This window comes from Rhinichthys klamathensis, unplaced genomic scaffold (genome assembly GCF_029890125.1).
Source record: "Rhinichthys klamathensis goyatoka isolate OS25496 unplaced genomic scaffold, OSU_Roscu_1.1 h1tg000053l_1, whole genome shotgun sequence".
Taxonomy (NCBI): domain Eukaryota; kingdom Metazoa; phylum Chordata; class Actinopteri; order Cypriniformes; family Leuciscidae; genus Rhinichthys; species Rhinichthys klamathensis.
This window is the reverse complement of record NW_026606598.1, coordinates 3241448-3262239: the sequence shown is the minus strand read 5'-3', so window position 1 is coordinate 3262239 and position 20792 is coordinate 3241448. Positions and strand designations below refer to the sequence as shown.

The 20792-nt window shown below is 38.1% G+C and overlaps 1 protein-coding gene across 17 annotated transcripts in view; it reads right to left on the bottom strand.

The window, feature by feature from the left end:
• col13a1 (collagen, type XIII, alpha 1) overlaps positions 1-20792 on the bottom strand; it is a 113729-nt gene that overhangs the window by 36460 nt on the left and 56477 nt on the right. For 6 of the 17 annotated variants that reach the window (XM_056248191.1, XM_056248195.1, XM_056248203.1 and 3 more), the window contains exons 3-17: positions 19779-19805; positions 16970-17005; positions 15405-15431; positions 13280-13330; positions 10691-10726; positions 10197-10223; positions 9872-9898; positions 7856-7882; positions 7703-7729; positions 7569-7595; positions 3840-3905; positions 899-991; positions 703-744; positions 573-590; positions 63-89 (exon numbers count right to left, since the gene is read on the bottom strand). In XM_056248191.1, coding sequence (XP_056104166.1) covers positions 63-89; positions 573-590; positions 703-744; positions 899-991; positions 3840-3905; positions 7569-7595; positions 7703-7729; positions 7856-7882; positions 9872-9898; positions 10197-10223; positions 10691-10726; positions 13280-13330; positions 15405-15431; positions 16970-17005; positions 19779-19805 — 558 coding nt within the window. Of the gene's footprint in view, positions 1-62; positions 90-572; positions 591-702; positions 745-898; positions 992-3839; positions 3906-4451; positions 4494-7568; positions 7596-7702; positions 7730-7855; positions 7883-9871; positions 9899-10196; positions 10224-10690; positions 10727-13279; positions 13331-15404; positions 15432-16969; positions 17006-19778; positions 19806-20792 lie in introns of all 17 variants that reach the window. The other 11 variants (XM_056248196.1, XM_056248206.1, XM_056248193.1 and 8 more) reach the window with 10 other exon arrangements.

Genomic DNA, 20792 nt, shown 5'->3' with positions numbered 1-20792 from the left:
ATGGCTTTTCGGATAACACAAACAATAAATGTTTACTCGTGAACTTTGATGGACACACTCACCTTATGTCCAGGTACACCGGGTTCACCCTATAAAAATAATAAAAATAAAAAACAATCAAATATCCATCCAAGACCTATTTGCTCTGTGGCTTTTATCGAGAATTTGTTTAAAAGGGGCTATAAGCAGAATGGTATTCGTTTATTGGGAACTTGATGTCCAAAGCAGTAAGCCTCCAGTTACAGCTCTTATATAGACCGGCAGGCAATCTTTATAGAGAGCTGAAGTACGCTCCTATAAGGGACTAGTGCTTCTAAATGGAGCACAATTAATATTCCCCAGTATAAACTCAGTGGCAATTAACAGATCAGGGGAAATACATACTTATCCAACAGCAACACGGTTAATCAATTATGGCGTATCCACCCCTTCTGTACTGGCAAAGAGAGAGCGGACCCACCCTGTAGGCTGCTGAACTGTGTGTGAACTTCATGTGAGCCTGTTTATGGCTCGCCTGTGGAAAATACTATCATTGCTGTGCAGCTGGACAGCTGTGTGGTTTTCAAGCTTACCTTCAGCCCCGGTAGCATCTAAAATCAAAGAAAAAGAAACAACATTTCAGTTTGAAGCATTATAGATTTCTGATGTTGAGTATCCGTGCTAGGAAGGTAAGGATGACAATGCATGTATTCGAATACTCACCCTTGGGTCTTTTCCAGGTTTTCCAGGTTCTCCGGGTTTACCCTTTGCCAAAAAAAAGAGTAGGTAGATAGTTAAAATGCACACACACACACATTTTTATACTGTATAAACGGTATATTTGGTCACCTAAACCTACCAATCACAGAAAACTTTCTGTAAAACATCAAATAGTATGAGATAATAAAGTGAGATTTACCGGGGGCCCACTTGCACCATTTAGACCAGGAGTCCCCGAAGGCCCTGGGGGGCCAGGAGGTCCCGGTGGTCCTTGTGCTCCAGGCTCGCCCTGCTGAGAGACAGGAAGTTAGCATCTGAGATAAAGAAATCATTTGGATATAAAGTACAATTCATAACATCAGTGGCAGGATCCACTCCGATTCAAATCCAGTAATTCACAATAATGAGATATGAAATTAAAGAATTAACCAATTTGTTGATGGAATATTTACTCAAAATCTTTTATAAAATGTGATTTTGATTTTCTTTAAAAAAATATTTACAATAATTAAATGAAACAATGGATTTGAAGCTGAGAGGAACCCAAGTTTGAAGGTTAAGTTGAAAGTCAAAGTGTCAGGATGAGATGATTGATGTTATTGTAGTTTATAGAGTACCATGTTTGGAAAATAGTGGGGGGGAAATATTGGGAAAAAAGTTAGGAAATTTTTAGAATTTTCACGTAATGCTTTTAAGAACCTCTTCAGTGGCCCACTAACCATTAACTTATGTCTAAAACTTAACAAACCCTAAAATTTTGCTAGTGGCGTCATGAAACTTCTTCAGTCAGGTCTACATCAGTGTTTTTTTTTGAAGACGCTATTTAGAATTGGACATGAAGTGGGAACCCAAAATATTTTTTTGTTTAAAATTGAAACCTTGAATTTTATCCTCACTGTAAGTGAACTCAAATTCCATAAATTCCGGGTCATGTTTTTTTCTGGTGAGTTTGATTGGACACAGCCTTTTACGCAAAGAACAAAATATATGAGAAGATTTTTCTCCTCTCTTTGAAAGGTTGTTAAGCCTATTTATTTTATCAATTGCATTTAGCATAACTTTTTCCAGGTGTCCGCAATCCTACCGACCGACCAGTTGAAAACCACTGCTCTACACGATGCACTTATGGCTGTTTTAAAACTATCTCGGGTACTTCTCAGTTATGAGCAAGACGAGACCTTCAATACAAAAAGAGACTAAACAAAATCATCTACAGGAAAGTGTCCAGTATTTACATACCGAGAGGGATGTGAAAATAGGAAATAAGACTCGACTAAACAATATCTTACTCTTCCTGAGAAGAGACCATGAGGAAAACTGATTATGTAAGATTTCTGCTGTGTAATTAATTTTTAAAATGTCTGTTTTCAACATTAAAGAGGCTTAGTCTGCAAACGGAAAATTTGGTGTTAGAACTTTCAATTTTCCTTCCATTAAAAGCATTTATTTCCAAGTCTGCTACTATAGACAGAAAATTAAGACCTCCTACATACTGGCAACCGTGTACAAGACTGATTAACCACAAATAGAGCAGATACCGTGACAAAGAAAACCCTTTCTTTAACACGGTCTCTGTTCAGTAGCAAAGTCTGAAGCTCGAAGAAATCCGAAACGCATCCATCAGCTTCAGATCCATATTTTATCCATTTATTCCTTGACAGGACTTGTCGAGATTTGATTTATGAGGCCAGATGTAGATCCATTAAATGGAGACATTCCATGATCTCCATCCAATGCACAGACCCGACCCAACTCGGAGACCCATCCAATCAGCTGCAAAGATCTTTCCCTAACACTTTTTGAATTAATTTTGAATTCTTTCCCACACCTGTAGAATTAAGATGGAGGACGGGTGCCAACCGTGGTCAACCTGTGCCAGGGGCACTTCCTGGAGTGGGCAGTAAAAGCAGAGAGTGAGAAAGCCTCACTTTTCTGCTAAGCCGTCTCATTTTTGTGTTATCTTTTGATTGTCATTGTTTTTTAAACCTTCTGTTTGTTTTGTTATTAGCCCTGCTTACTGTTCTTAAGGAATCCGACGAGTCATTGTAGACTGACGAAGAATAAAATATATTCATTTTGAACTTTTAAACACCCCATGAAATGGCCTAACGAGTGTTTTTGTAAAAAAAAATTTAGAGCATCTGATTGGACAAACAAATTGGACACGCCTATGAGTGCAAGTTGATGTCATAAGATTTTGTTGGTCTATTTTCCTAAAAAAGACTGTTCATTTTAAATGCATATGTTCTGAAAGTCAGTTAGTAACACTCTACGATAATATGTCAACGTTAGTTAATGCAATATCTAAAATTAAATAAAGAATAATACTTTAATTTTGGTTAATTCCTACTTATATAAATACATTTTTAACAATTTGCATAAACTAACATTAGTTAACATGGGAACACTATTTTAATGTGTTAAATACATGTGCTAAATACATGTTAAATGTATTTACTATAGTACTAACAGTAAATTATGCATAATTACAAGAAACTATCACTAAAACAAAGCCTAAACCTGAACTAATTTACATAATTACACCGTAACCAGGACAAATGTGGCCTTTAATACATTATGAATATAATGAATGCTACAACATTTTTTTGTTTATTGTTCATGATACCTGATGCATTAACTAATACATGAACTGTAAATGTTACTGATTAAAACAGACATGGACTAAAAGACTCCATGTTAAATATTTAAAATATTAATCTTTTATATCCAAAATCAGCTCAAAAATACCTGAACGATCCTTAAACCCAACATTATCATAGGACTAGACATATGAGGACAATCCATTATGTATTAGATAATTTTATTGAGATAATGTCCAGTTAAAACAGATGGACATAGAAGACAGAGAGGGCCTGACAGAAGTTCTTGCTGTGGGGTAGAGTTTATACGCCTATAAATTTTGTGAATTGGACATTACTTTAGGAAAGAAGTGTATTTCAAGTGGACTATGTCATATCAAGACAATGAAACTATTGGCTAAGATAATTCAACCCCGGCTGTTTGTTTGAGCTTTGTTAATAAACTCAACACAGCTGGCACTAAGAGGCCTGGCTGGCAGTCGGTGGATAGAGGTTGGCATCCGTAAGGAAGGGGTGCGAGGGTGGCAGAGAGAGATGTACCTTGAGGCGCTTTAGGATTAGAGGGCTTATTGAGGGCATGTTGCGGACGGTGATGGGTAACATCTGCTGAGGTCACAAAGCACAGGTGGGCCACGGTGCACAAAACCACCAGGCCAACAAGTTCACCAGGAGGCCAAAGGAAGGAAACGGGCCAGAGATAGATGAGGAGGGGAAGGGGAAAAAACAGACAAACAAATGAAAAAGAAAGTGAACAGTAAGGAAAAAGCAAGGCAAGGGGATAGAGAGACAGAGCCAAAAGGATTCAGCATCACTGAACAGAGTCACAGGTCCATCAGAGTGGAGTACTGTAGGTTTGCCATTTATAAATTTATTATATAAACATTCTCACAATTATCAAATGAATATCTCAAATTAAACATAAAAGATAAAAGATTTATGTTTAGTAATATGCAGGTAAAAGACTGTAAACTATGCATTTGATTCGATTTTGATCATTTGTAGTTGACTGACAGCCCTATTAATTCACATATCAGACATTACCAATGATAATGTTTCATCTCCACTGTGACGGCACCTGTAACTCTGCAGCAATGCTGTGTAGATCAGGCTGGATTCAGTCTTGCCACAAAGAGAGTTTCGCAACAGACTTACTGTGGCCTGTCCTCCAGCACAGACGTTGACAATACGGCGTTTCTGTTGAGATCAGCATCATTCCAAAGCACAGATTGAAGAGTTATTGACTTATAGATTTACCACTGACAGTTGATATTACCCTAAATACAACTTGCCTTCTTGTGAGTTGCCTGTATTTCATATTTTTGCTTGGTGAATTACACATAAAAATGTACATCTTTAAAATTAGGTCACCTTTTCAATGAGGTCTCAGACTTTTGGACCTTACTGTACATGGAATATACACTACTGTTCAATAGTTTCAGGTCTGTATGCTCTTACGCTCACCAAGCCGGTGTTTATTTTAACAAAAATACAGTTTAAAAAAAACTATTTAAAATAACTGTTTTCTAATTTACAATATTTAAAAATGTAATTTAATCCTGTGATGTTAAAGGTAAATTTAAGAGTTTTGTCGCCTGTCAATTACATAATATCCGCGTTATCCCTGGTTTCCGCTTGTACTGCCATAACCATGGCGACAGACGTGGACAACTGCGGCACGCTCACGCTGTTGTTGTTTCGTTCAAACATTATGGACCATGGCAAGCAGACTTTGGGAAAAAAGGAGAACTAAAACGAGGGTCAATATCAGCGTGGCGTTTTCGAGATGCTGAAAGCTTCACATCCGCGACTAACTTCGACCTGACAGAGACGCCACTCTTGAACTTTATTAGACAGGTGAGCAAATGTACATAAAACGAATCAATGTTATATCTCTCAACATGATATGATCAGTATGTTATTCTAATGTTGATCTAGCTTACTGCTAGTCTCATACAGCCAACAAACTAACACATAGAATAACATTATATTTTCTAACACACTCAAATGCAGTTTAGTGTGATAGTGTAGACCAAGTGAAACAACGCTGCGTTACCTCACAAGCTTCATTCGTCAAATAAACTGACCTGTGTGAGCAGTAAGTAGTGAGTAGTTTGGTAGAATGAAATGTCCTTATTCCTTTATATCTGCAGGACCCGCGTGTGACGTTGATATCTGTCTCTCATTAGCAATCGCACCCTGCTTCATACCACAGTCATGTTAAAAAACATGAATGTTTTCACTCATCCACAAACATTATTAGATCCATCGGCACGACGGCAAGTTCCATAATTCCGCTTATGCGTCATCAACCTACGCCTTTGTTATTGTAAGAGGTTAGCGACCCCTAGCGGCGAAAACAATTACATATTGTAGCTTTAAAGCTGAATTGTCAGCATCATTACTCCAGTCTTCAGTGTTACATGATCCTTCAGAAATCATTCTAATATGCTGATTTGCTACTCAAGAAACATTTCTTGTTATTATTCTTCTTAAAGATTTTGTGGAAACAGTTGCACATTTTTTTCAGGATTCTTTGATGAATAGAATAGAACAGCATTTATCTAGAATAGAACAGCATTTATCTGAAATAGAAATCTTTTGTAACATAAATGTCATGTCATTTTTGATAAATTTAATGCATCCTTGAAAAAATCATACTGACCTCAAACTTCTGAACGTAGTGTACATATTCCAATATATAAACGTAATATATGAAAAAGCAATATACACAATCTATAATATCATATATATCAAAGCGCACTGATTGTCTCACTGAATTTCCGAGTAAGAGAAAAATACATACAAATAAGGAAGGCAAGTGTTTTCAAGTATCCTTATGTCCCTGCAGAAGGTTTTTCACCAATTTAACCAGAATGTTACATTGTGTTAAGGTACTCTATGCATTAGGAGGCCAATCAAAATATAAAAAACACATGGTATTTATGTATTTAACATATCCAAAAAACATTTGGATGCATTTTCGATGACATATAAAGTTACAGCTGCATAGTGTACCTTAAAATGATATACCACAACCATAAAAGTTCCTTGAGGAGGCCAAAGAAAAAGCAGGAAAACAGCTGTGTGTTAAAATGTGTCATTATAAATTCCTATAGAGTTTTCAATCAGTTATAATAACAGGCACCTCTCTGCACCTCCAACAGTGCATGTGGATAAACTAGAGTACAGTTTTCAGCTATGTCTCTCTTTGCAGCAGGACTGTAACACACACATCACGGTATTAGGGATGAGGGACAGCGAACAGCCCACAAACCTTCAACATCAGAGCCTGACTGGAGCGCAAAGCTGCCAGCGTTTTCATTGGGAGCCCCTGCTTAAAACGGCCCAACATACAAATACACGGACATGTATACGGATACATAAACACACACACACATTCAAGTGATAATACCCAATTTTGTTCCATCACTGAAGAGTGTATCCTTTCAGTCTAGCGCAGTGACCTTTGGGTTTAACCCTAACTGCAAATAACCTACAGTACTACAACCACCCAAAAAGACCTCCCTTATGTGCAGCTTTCTAAATAGTGCACGTGGCCTGGCTGACATGCATGAGAAATAACTGTTTTGATGTGATATACAGTTTCTGTATGGTATACTGACTACACTTACACAATAAAAGCAGCGATTAAATTCTTAGGAACAAATCTATCAACTGTACGTGTCCTGCTGCTGTTTCTGTGCTTTCTTTTTCAAGCAAAACACAGATTCAGTAGAAACATCTACTGCCAAGACTATTTTTCTGCTTCTATATTGCGTGTTGTTTTTGAGATTACATAATTGAAAAAATGGCTTCAAAAAGGCCCAAATTACTTTTAAATAGGCTAAGGCTGTTACCAAAACCCCTTTTAACAGAGAGTCTTATCAAATCTAATTCAGCAGGCTGTTGGTAAAATTGCTGTGTTTACAAGAAACTGTGATTTCCCCGAGAGAGGGCTGATCAAATTTGAGGCCCTGCCTTGGCATGTGCTGCCTATCTGAGACTATCCAAGCTGCCAATCCATTATTCCTTCCCTTTTCCCCTCTGTTAATGTCTCTAAATTAACCACAAAACATGTTGTACATGTCTTTTTAAGGGTAAACGAGAGAAATCACTTTGACAAACTGGAATGAAAACATATACTGGTGTTTTTTTTAACACCAGACAACCTTTTGAAGCATTTTTGGTAGCTTACGTAAACCATAAATGAAACATTCACAGTGTTTATGATATCACAAAAACAATAAGTTCAATAAAATATTCACTCACCCTGTGAGTGTAGTCACCACATACACCCTAGAATAAAAAAGAAAAACAAAGAAAAACAAAATCTATCATGTGTCGTCCTCACAAAATATAAGAAAATTAGCTGCTATTTTAATGCATTTTAAGCATGATTCTACCTTCTCTCCTTTTGGACCAGGTTCACCCTGAAAAATTAGATTTGAACAAAATAATTACAAATCCATCCAACATAATGCATGCATGGCATTCCACTGCCACATAAAAACTGTGGAATTATAATGATATATTAATATATTTAAGCAAATACTTACTGGTACTCCTTTAGGACCACGAGGACCCTGTGGAAATAATCACAATTACAATACGGAGATGTTACTGGATTATATTTTCCTGTTTACGACCAACGGTGTTCAGTCATAACATGCACAAACGAACAAAACAGTTCCTTATAAATTAATTTCTTATGTTGAAAAAGGAAATACAAAAAAGGCTAATTGCTAAAAACAAACACCATTTTAAGTGTTTTTACTAGGTTAGAAGTATCATTGTGTGTTTGTATGGAGAGCATCAGTGGCTGCTTTTAATAAATCAATGCCCCACAATTCATCATGCCCTCTGAAAAACATGTAACCCACAGCCTTAGAAATGACAGTTAGATTGATTCCAAGTCATAATATTCATTCAGAAATCAATTTCTGTAATACTTCCATATAAGGCTAAAAGCAAATGTGGAGTGAGAAGAAACTTATCAATGAAATTATATAAATATATACAATATATAGGCTACTATGTATTACTTTGAAAGCTCAGTGAGGCATGTTCAAAAGCTCAGCAGGGGCCGTTCAGCTCTGATGCTGTCTTAAAAAGGTGTCATTTCGGAAAAGTGCTTCTCTTTTATAGTTTTTAAGCTTGCCTTTTCTCACGATGCTATAAAAGAAGGAACATGGAGGTTGCACTATATTTCATAAGGAATGGTTTAAAGCCAAGGGGGTAATCCATCGACTGGAAGTTGAAGCCGGCCGGGTGCCACCATCTTGTAGCAGAACTTCACTTGCGTTAGCATTTCCATTGACTCACATTCATTTTGGCGTCACTTTGACAGCGAATAACTTTACATCTGAGGCGTTTAAAGACTCCATTTGTCCATTATTTATTTCTAAAGAAACACGACAATGTATAAAGGGCTCCCTTACCTTCTATGTTACATTATGGCCCCGTAGAAACAGTTTTTGCAAAAATAGGCTAACGATTGCGTCATAACCACTCGACTCTCTGTCGCGCTGTACAGAAATTACCGTACAGACAGGAGGAGAAGCTCGCAGGCAATCGGGGGGACGTCCCGTCAAGAGAGAAGCCCATAGATAATGAGTCCATAAAAGCAACGGAATACTTACTCCTGCTCACTCACGCCAAAGAACTCTTTGCTCAAGTTCCCCGTCTCTGCAAGATTAACGTTGGCAATTTTCACGCACAGCTACTAGAAGATTTACGTCTGTCAGACAGGTTGCTCACGTCATCAAGCTTAGTTTGAGTCGGTTTGAGTCTGCGCGTCAGGAACGGAAGTGCTCAAAAATCGCTAAAAAGGGCTTCAACTGTCTCAACTGAGTTCCAATGAGATGGCTCTGTCCACTTCTTATATTGTCTATGTTTAAAGCGCACAGCCTGGGAGCCTAAACTATCTGCCCATTGTCTTTCATCACGAAAAAGAAAACTGTTGACTACATTTTTCAAGTCGCAGTTTAAGAGGACAGAGCCAACCCAATGTCCTTGTTTTAATACCACAGGCGGCTAAATACTTAAAGTTACTTTTGACAAACCCCACTGAATGAAATGTGGTCTATCATCTCTTTCTCTCACCTCACACACACACACACACACACACACACACACACACACACACACACACACACACACACACACACACGCCATTCAGTCACTCTACCCATAAATCAAACTACAAGAGTGTTGTTCTTGTGAATTTATATGGTCATGCTTACAGCCTAGATAAACATCAGTGTAACAAGCCATCTTGAAAACAAATGGCTCTACTGGTGAGTTTTATGGACACTGACAAATTTTTCTTTATGATATGTTTTACTTCTTTACATATTTCTCTTTATGACGAATGGTTTTTATTCCAGCGGTATTTCACCAGTAAAAGTGAACATGACAGATCTCATTATGTGTCCCTTTCAACTAAAAGTATTTATATTTATATTTTAACACTTCAATTAATTCCAGCCAAGGTGTGTTTTCTTAGGATCACATTTATAGGGAATTGTTTTTGCACTGCAATGGTAGGTTAAATGGTTACAAAAGATACTTACCATATCACCTTTTGGACCATTCTGTCCCTGTAAGGTTGGGGGAAAAAGGCAAAGGCAAAATATCCATTCTCTTTAGTCTTTCAGGTAGCACAAATTACTTCATTCTTTGTACACATATCATAATTGATTTCTGTCATGATGGCGACAGTAGTGAATTTATTATGATAATTGGCATAATTATTATTACCATAATTATCCACTTCATTGCCAAAATGACCGTCAATTATCAATTACTGCCAAATAATTTGGTGCAAGGGTTCGGAGGTTCCAAACATGCATGAGTGTCAATTACTCAAACATTTGTAAGGAATGAAGCGAAACTCACAGGTTTCCCGTCCAAGCCGATGGGGCCCTGGAAAAGAAGTGGGAGAACAGCAGGTTGGCGATATTATGAAGGCACAAAACAGCTCCAATTCTTCTGTCTAGACAAGCTAATATGACAATGTTTATTATTTAAAAAAAACTATTGCCTTGAAAGTCAAGGTAAAACACTAACCAGACACACTGAGGGTACTGTATTTTAACAACGTGTCCTGCTGAACAGTGATCATGCAGGGTAATAAACACCTGAAAAGGGCCTTTAATATCCAGAGGAGGTAGACAGCCTATAGAAAGGGTTCTAGGACATTCATATACCTTACAGTGCTTATATGACAGCTGCACAAGCCTACTGTACATTTAGTCGCACTTCCTTGAGTCATTTCCATGTGCATCAATTAAAGAAGGGGTCAAGGCAACCAGTAGCTAATTGGTGGCTTTTATAAACTCAAAAAATAAACTAGAGGTTTGTCCAGTTGGCTTCAGACAAAAGTCACTTACCGGAAAGCCTGGAAATCCTCTAGTACCGGGCTGTCCCTGAGGGGAGACAGAAAGAAAAAAGATAAGCAGTTATTTTCTATACGAAAAACATGAGGATTATGTGAACTCGATGAAAGGAGGTCTGTGTTGAGAGACGGAGTATTGTTCCTCCAAACTTGTGTCGTAATTGAGGTTGAAGGACAGGAGCCTTCCTGCTCTGTAGGAAGCACTTTGTGTGGGATGAGGAGACAAAGACAAATAAAGCTCTAAAAACTGTGGGACACTGACTGAAATTCAACACTGGAAAGAACTAACTGGAAAACATTAGAGTTGTCCTTATTTAATTTGTCTTATTGGCTCTCACATTCTGAATAAGTAAATGTCAGTAATCATTAGTTCTACATTATCCTGTGAACAATACTAAGTTTGCTTTCCTGAATAAACTTTTGCAGCCCTTGGGAAAAAAGGAAGTCATTCAATATGCCTGGCAAAAAAAAAGACCGCGTTGGAGCAACCTGAGAGAAAATTACAAGGAAGAGGTGAACGGAGCTAATGAAGGGGATTGAGTGTCTGGGTCTCAGGTAGTTATTGGAACATGGCTGATTTTCTCTGCCTTGGGAACCTAAAGGTCTGGAATAATGGAAGTAGCAGCATGTGCCCCCTCGGGATCACCCAAAACAGGACTGACAACATTCATTTTGTTGGCACAAAAATGTAACAAAAAGTAATAGAAAACAATTGAATACAAGTCCAGTCCAGCCAAAAAAAAATCCTCTAGTCTAAACCAAAAATCCACTATGGACGCAATCCATAACATTCTTCAGGAGTGATACAACATACATTTTCTGACCGCAATCTAATCTCGGAATTATACCGAGATTAAATATCACTTTTCAGTCGTTTTCAGGACAGACACAATTTTTCAAAGTGTACTTTGAACAAAATATTACAAACACAAAGACACATAAGACAGGGGTTTTCAAACTGGGGTCCAGTGGTACTAAGGAATCTACAAAAGGGATTTTGAAAAAAATTATTTGTTTTCAAAGTAACAATGTTACCTATATTACAATGTTACCACAGAGACTTCAGATGCCCCAACACCTGCGATGAGACGACTCGACGCCTGTGAAGAGACGACTCAACGCCGGCGATATGTTATGCCCTAAATTAATACATGATGATTGACTAACTATATTCTTCTATGTACATTTCTGAAATGCACTTTCTGTAAAGCTGCTTTGAAACAATATGTATTGTGAAAAGCGCTATACAAATAAATTTGAATTGAATTGAATTATATATATATATATATATATATATATATATATAATTAATGTAATTAATTGACCTTCCAAAGACCGATATCATGAAATCATAAGAATAATTACATTTATTGAATTGTTTTGATAGCCTCAGTTTTTATCAGTAAGAAATAAAAAGTATTTCTTCTTTCCTTTTGTGTATTCGAGAATAGCTTGTATTTATGTTGCATCTTTATAACTTTCAAAAACCTTGGCCCTGACCTGATCAGCTAAGACAATAACTGTAAATGTAATGAAAACTCAACACATCATCTAATGATCTCTCTGTTTACTCCATTACTGTTCAACTTATGTGTGAGAAAGAAACTATCAGGTCTACCTGCCTGGCAAAAGCAGTCATTTCCGCTGGCCTCTCCACACTTCTGCCTCAAATCAACCTCTGTGACCCTTTTGGAGGTGAGGACAAAGCCTATGCTTTCAGAACAACTGCTGAAGACATTCCCTTTGAGGCAGCCCTGCAATGAAACTTCACCTGTCACCAGTTCTCTATGCCTGATGTCCACTCCTGACCGCCTTATTAGAGGTGATGGGTCAGAGGTATAGAAAAAGTGTATAATCAGCAAGCAGAAAAACAGATGTCTGAACAGTCTGACGGCCCTGCCATAAGAGTGTGTTGGATGAATGGGGAAACCACAGGACAAAGTTTTGCACGGCATAATCAACAAGGAAATTGCGCTTCTGACGGCGTAACATTACAGTTTTGTCTTGCTGAATGGAATGCAAAGAAAGGGAAAGAGTGCCAGTTTGGGGACAAGCCCCATTTCGCCTGATGACTGACCACTCATTAACAGATACAGCACAATCTGCACGTCTAATGACTGGATTATAATGACAAGGGCCGGGATGTTTTCGTTCCTTCTTGCTAATGAAGATGAGATTCCAAATGGGCGTCATTACGTGGGAGTCACAGCCCCGAAATACACTGATGAAGTGTAAGTGCTTCCATACAAGCTGCAGTGGGATTCCTGTCCTGTTCGTGCACATTAGAGATCAAGTCTTGATTAGACGAGATTCATTGGATTTTCTCCACATACAGTAGTGTGCTAGATGACGTTGATCCTGCTTATCTAGCCTAGACCATATATTTATCGAACTCACTTTGGGGTGGTCTGTAAGTTAAGTGGGGAAAGAAAAACAATAGACCACCCCCTTGCCAAGAACTCTTGGAATCATAGGATTGAGGCCAAAAGCTAAAATCTGCACCTATAACCTGTACCTACTCTGGAGGATCTGACATTAGAGGAAGATGTTGAAGAGTTTAAGCAATGACAGAGCAAACACTTACAGGAGGTCCTCGTGGGCCAATGATAGACAGACCTGGCTCTCCTGGCGCTCCCTACGGACAGATAAGAGAGGTAGAAAGACAGTGAGGAGAGGAAGTGACAGAAAAGAGAAAGAATGATATCCACTAAACTACACCGAGTGCACAAAGCCAAATGTATCAGTGAATATATTGTATCTGCAGAATAGAATAACCCTTTCTGAAACACCCTATAACATCTGTTTAACATAACTCTTTCGCTAAGCCGCCTCACGGAGAGCGCTTGCATGTGGCTCAGAGGTGAACACCGTATATTGGTCTAAGTAAAATGTCAGCAGACCCTGGTTCTTATTTCAGAGTTGTAGTTTACATCTTGACAGCGAATTGAGAGGGTCAGGGAGCACTGCTGAGTAAACAGCAAACGGCCCGGCGGGCTGGTTATCTGGCGTAAACTAGGTGATTTGCACGGTGTCTGCCTGTCCACAGCACTGCACCAAACATCCAAGCGCAATCCCGCTACGCTCTGTGGTCAGACAGAAAAGCTCTCAGGTTTCCAGCACTTTCCCTAATTAGCTCTCACATGTGAAACTTTATCAGGAAGACACCTTTGATGACTCAGCCATCCATCAAATTGTGGACAATTTTTAATTTTTCTGGTTCAATGCCCACTTTATCAGGGGACTAAGGAGTATTTGTTTTAGCACTTTTTTGAGTCACCTACAAAGGTCACTAGAGAGTGAAAGGGGTGACATACAAAACTGATTTTCAGGTTGTGGAAAAGGAAAGGACTCCTAAGCTTTGCCCCACAAGGTTTATGGTTACCCACAGAATCTTGCAGAGATCTGTGCAACAGGACAACTGAAGATCTAGAGATATTCCTTTGAACAGGCTTACATTACAAGCATTTGGCAGCTAGGAATGGGTACTGGACAAAGAGTCCAAATATATTCAGCCAAAGCGGGAGCAAATTCTGCTGATATTTAAGAATTGGTCTTACTAATGAATGATACGATCTTCACAGATTTCATTTCGTTCAACAAGTAATCCTTTCTGTCTAAAGAATACATTGTCTCAAGTTCTGCAGTTCTTGCAAAGTTCAACCAATCAATCACCGATTCGCCTGATTTTCATTTGGCTTGAGCTTTCCAACGCAACCACTTATGATTCAACTGAATTTATTTGCTTGAGGACTGAAGCGCTAAGGCTGCCAGTTTCAGGGCTAGTGTGCCCATTTATCTTGAGGGGGTTTGTTTTGATAACCAATGACGTGAAGTTCTTCACCCAAAATTTGTTGGGTCAAGACTTATTCTGGCTGGAAGGTAAAACATGACCGCACTTAAAAAGAGGGGATAAAAGTAAACCCCTGAAACAACAAGGGAAGCCCACTGATTTTTCTGGATGAGAATGTGGTGGGTCTTTCCAAGGTCGTATATTGTTTGCTTCTCTACTTGCCGGCCCGGTGGTCACATCACTATTTATTTCCCATCCAAGTTCTTTAGAACCACAGTGTTTTGCTGGCAAGCGAGGGTAACCATCCAGAAGTTTCACTACTTTTCTGTGATGGTGAAGGATGAAGAATATGTTTCTCCTCACATTACTTGTTCGGCCTCAGACATTACATATCATTCCAGCTTGATGAAGGGAGGCCACAGAACTGCTGGCTTGTACAAACACTGAGCAAAGCTGCCAAATGGGACTGGCTTAAGAATGGCTCAAACCACATTTGCCACAACAGGAACTGAAGCTCAATGTACTAAATTCAGTCTAGAGTGCTCAGTCATACCAAATACAGACTTGAAGAGACTTCTAGTGACTACACAACATTTGGATAGTTTTGGACGTGTCCTGAAGTGGTAGGATATTGTACGCTGCTTCATTCCAAACATCTCTTTGTCTAGATTGGGGGGTCTTACAACTTCACAGTGCTACAAGAATAAACAGGTAATCCAAGCATTGTGGGACACGTCTTCCGAATGTGACCCCCATGGCCCTTCAAAATACAGCCTGAAGCCTTCCTGATATAAATCACGATCCCTGTGCACTTTGTGCAATGGATTCAGGTCGTCCCCCCCCCCCACCCGCATCAACACAGCCACCCACAGTGAGAGAGTCTCAATTTTGCACATGCAGGCTGACGTCCTGCACTTACCTTCTCCCCCAGGTTTCCCTTTAAGCCCTGGTCAGTCACAGCAGACACAGTCACATGCACAGTGAGAAGGAGAGAGACAGAGAGGAACCAGGGTTAGCAAGGTTCTGAGAGGACACAGGCATGCAGCAGCCTGAGACGGAGCGTTTGGAGGTTGGGGAATGGGACACACTGACGTACTGGAGCATTTTTGGTTGTTGAGGGGTGGAGGCTACAGGGGAACGGAAGCACTGGAGTGTTACACTGCTGGCCTGTGGGGAGTAATGGATAGTAGATGAGGGGGCTGCTAACTTTTCTCACAGACAGACTGGTCAGTGGAGGATGTTGGAGGGGGGAAGGATAAGTCATGAAGAGTGAAAAAAACGCTTCCTGTGAGAATCTAAAGGAGCACAATGTAGCTTTACACTGGGTGAAATATGGAAAACTCAGCTTGGGGCTCACAGTTTGAGCTGAACGCTGCTGACTGCTTTTAGGTAGGGATTGTTTTTCAAGAGAAAGCATTAGGGTGAGCTTAGAGTATGCAACCACACAAGGGGCAAGATTCTGGAATGTCTCCTTTGAGGACAATGCAGTTTTATCTGTTTCTTAGTGAAAATGTTTAAGGAAGAGTAGCTGCTACGCTCCAGGGGGACATCTATATGACTATGTGGTTTTTGGATGACCCTTAATTCTGTTGCGACACATCATGAATTGTGCTAATCTGAAAAATGGCCAATTCTAAATGCACAAATCTTATGAATGAGGAGGTAAAATAGAGCTCACAACTGTCTGTGGGTTTCAAATCTGTTTCTCTCTCTTTGAATATATCTATATTGTCTCTCTGTGGATATATATACAGCACTTTTTTTCCAAGATCTCCTCTAGGTTTGGCTGCAAATTTTACCTTCTCAGCACGTAGAGTGTAACTGACAAGAAAAAAGTCCTTTTTTGAGGTCTATTTTCTATTTAAAGTTCAACAAATAAATCATTTTTACATGACTGAGCAGCCAAGACAAACTGAGCAATAAGGAGAGAGATTTTCTCATCAAATGCAGCCAGAAAGAACTCTGTTCTTCAGCCCTTGTTCAAATGTGACGGAAATATTTCAGACATCTCAGTAAGACATTTCCTTAACTATCAATGGTGGCAATGAAGTGGAAACCATTTTCTGGCTGAATAAATAAGATATAGTTTTTGGTTTATGTCATATAGTTGCGCTGAAAAGCTACATTAAACATTTGGAAGAAATTCATGTGAAAGTTTGTGAATGCTTACATTCACAGTGCAAGCTAAAACAGGTCAAAACAAATTAGGAAGTGATAATCAATTATACTGGATGTTGTATATGACATACAGTACTTTAGCAATTAAAGCAAACATTAATATTGTCCAATCGGACCTGATATAATCAGTATGGCCTTTGGCATAAATTCCTGGTGTCAAAGCAAAGGTGCTGTAAAGTTACTGTAGCTACAAATGTTTAGCTTTAAATAATGGCATGCTACTGAGCATTGATGATCAATTATTCAAGACTACAGCAATATACTACAGACTAGCTTGTTGGGCTTAGTGCATATCAAATCACTCACCATTCTTCCAGGAATGCCCATTGATCCTTTGTCTCCCTAGTGGTCAATGCAAAGTCAAGAGGAAAATCAGGAACAATAAATCTGACAGACTGAATCTCTACAATCTGCAGTTACTACCACTACCGCTAGAGACTAAATTACATTCAGCCACATATTCAAGTGGTATGGTTACAGAGAGTTAGAAATGTTAAGCTGACCAGTGTGGCGCCAACTTAATGTCTATATTACTAAACATTCACCTACTGGTAAATTGAAAGCTGATGATGCACGCATGCCAAAGACTTCTTCAAAATCTAAAAGTTAACTACTTAAGAATTTGAAATGAACGTGTAGCAGACAGACATCAAGCGTCATCAGTGATTACATGATCCCAATGAAAGCATGGAGTTAATGAAGCAAATATTTGTTTTAGGGCCATTTCACAGTGCTTGCATTAGACAATGTTTGCTAGCTGACCATATCACAGATGATGAAGTGACTGAAAAAGTGTGGGAGCATGACAGTTTGTTTCCTTTTGAAAGGGTTTAGGAATAGTTCACCTAAAAATTAAAATCATGTCATCATTTATTCATCGGTATGTCACTTTAAACCCGCATGACTTCCTTTCTTCCACTAAAAAAAACGTGGATTTCCATGCTTCATTCCATGCAATAACAATGCACAGAAACTGAAGCCATCACGCTTTAAAAAGTATGCAAAAGCACCATAAAGGTATCATGATCAATGGAATCAACAATAGAATGTTCTCCTTTTAAGTTCCATTGAAATCCATACGGGTTTAAAACAACATGAGTCCTAAATGATGACAGAATTAGAAAAATTTGGGGGTGAAATGTGTTTAACAACTATGAACTATGAAAACAACCCATCCTATCAGAACATATGGGAAATGAGATCCTAATAATAAACGGTCATAAGGATTCACCATTTGTAGTCCTGGACTAATACTTTTCCAAATATTTTACACTATGTAACATGGCCATAAACTCCTGCAATGTTGAAGTGACTTATTATGCAAGGCTGTCCATTCCTACAGCTGTTTTTATTTGCATTCCTGACGTTGCAGGTCAGTGTATTAGAAGGGCTGGGTGCGTTGACAGCTTGCTGACGACTCACTCGAGTAACACGTAATGGAAGGGGGGGATGGGCGATGGGGCGAGTTGGCTAAGACTTCATAACTCATCAGAAGTCAACAAAACATTTGCTCAAACAATGACTGAGCACATGGACTGTAGCTTTGCAGGTGCCTAGTTTTTAAAGTTTTAAAGCTGTTAAGATAAAGGTTCCTAGAAATGTCCATTCAGTTGGACCTTCAGAATTAATTTGCTGCCTGCCACTGAATGTCCCAAGAGGAAAGTCACTTGACTGAATTCTCTTGGCTCTGTCCAAGGTGCTGATTTGAGATAAACTTAATACAGCTTTATGGCATTAGTTAGTAAAACTTTGAACTGCTAGTATAACTTATTTAAGTATAACTTATTTAATAACTGTAGATAGATATATCTAGAGCTTTAAAGTAGCTAGAAGTAGCTTGAAGTACAATACAAAGTCCAGACTTATCCAAATGAGCCCCAAAGTCCTTAACTACAAATCAGAAGTGTTAAATAGCCATATATACATGTGAATGTGCAGCAAAGCTTAAATATACAAACCACAAGTATCCCCTAATAGTTCAACAGAGCGTGAAAGCCAATATCAATATTTTTTTGAAGTACTAATCTAATGGACACATTTTGTGTAAAACACTTGCCCCTTCCTACCCCTATTCTACCCTTCATCCAAAAATACTAATTTTCATCTCATTTCCTGACGATGCAATCAATCAAAAGCTTTGGCAAGGGATCACATTCACACTTTGACCAGACCTGTCAACAATTTAAACAAAACGTATACAAAAAAGATTTTATGGCAAAGTTTCACAAGAAGAGCTGTCATGAGTGATGGGGGTTTGTAGGTTATAATTGGCAGGTAGGACTAGAGTTCACACACAATAAGATGGACTTCTTCTAACATGCTATAATGAAAGACAGATGTGTTTGAGTTTTGGTTAGTAATATTAGAATTTCAGCAGAAATTCAGAACAGTGGATCTAGACAGACACCAAAGGGCCAGAGAGAATACAATCATGTATAAAATACAATATGCTATAACTTGAAGGAAAAGAGACTCGTCCACGAAGCCAAGCCAAGAGACTCATTACATTAAGTCTAGCTTAGCTTATCTGGTTTAGGGCAATGCTCAGTGGGGTCCAAAAGTCTGAGACCAGGGTGCACTACTTTGGAGTCATTCCTAATTTGATCCTTTTTCTACATTACAAATTATTTTACAAGCATAACAATGGAGTGCACACGTTTATGTACAACCTGATGATCTTGTTTTCCAGCATGATTTGAGAATGATCTAAAGAACATCTTAAACTTCAGTGGAAGCAAGATCAAACCATTTATAAATTCATATTCAAATCATATTTAGTCATATAAATTCCTAGATTTAGTCATACATTGTAGGCTTTTTCACTCCATTGTATATTGGCAAAATTAAGAATTTAAGAAAATAAGCTAAATACTCTCAACGTAATACATTGGTTGTATATTCTCAGTCCCTTGGTTAAAGTGTGTCCTAATAAAGAAACTGTATATGACATGCTTTTCAAGAATATGCAACATAAATCATTTGGTATTTTTCTTTTTGTGGTTGAATTGTTTCGATACAGCTTCTTAAAACTCAGACACTACCACAGAAAGGTAAAGTGCACGAAAACCAAACAAGACAGATGGACAGACAATAGGACACGTTATGAGACAGTTACCGGAAAGCCTGCTCGTCCAGGTGGACCCTGAAAAAGGGGTGAGAGAAATGGGTACAGAATAAAGAAAGAACCAGTCAACATTACTGATTAAGAAGAACACAACACCCTGCCAAGCCATAATAAAATTCAGTGTGCTTTTACAATGATGTTGATTTCAATATTGAATAATGAAAACAATTTTTTTTTTAGGAACTCTGTGATCCAGCATTAAATTTCATTGTGGCAAGGCTCAAAGGTAGCAGCAGGAAAACACTCCAAAGAAGCATTCCACAAATGCAGACACCATCAAATGCTTTTACAACATAATTTTCTTTGGACCCCAGAAAATCTTTTTTAATATAATGACATGTTTCTTTTTATTAAATGGCTTTTAACTTTTAAAAAGATTTTTTTTAAAAATCTATATTTTTTTCCAGTAAAAATACACATTCTTAAAACAAGAATTTAATCCAGAAGAAACAAACATTGTATAAGTTATTAAAACTGTTTTTCAAAGAATAAATCTTAAATTAAGTTTAATTTTATAACCCCACTGGTGTTTTTTAAACATCTCTAATTATAAATGTAGTGATGTTTATGCTTAAAAGAATAATAAAAAAAACATGCCAATGAGATAAAAATATATATAATATTGTCTGTATAATAATTAAAAAATTCAATAATATTTCCTGAAAATAAGTCTAATTATCTCACAATTTTCCTCTGTAAAATATCTTAAGCGTGTAAAAGAACTGGAAAAGAAGACAAAATACTGATTTTCTTCATTGTAAGTCAATTCAGTTCATGTCATCACTAATCATGATTGATAATTGAGTAAGATCATTTCAGTGTATTTAATAAGTATTTAGTGCTAGTATGAACAATGAATAGTACCACTTGTCTGATTAAAAAAAGATGTTCATTTGGGGGCCCAAGCATGCATAAGAAACAGTTTCACAGATGAGAATCCTTTATATCATGCTTGACTTCAGAGTCAATTGAGGAGATCGCTCTGGTTTAAATCAAATCAAATAC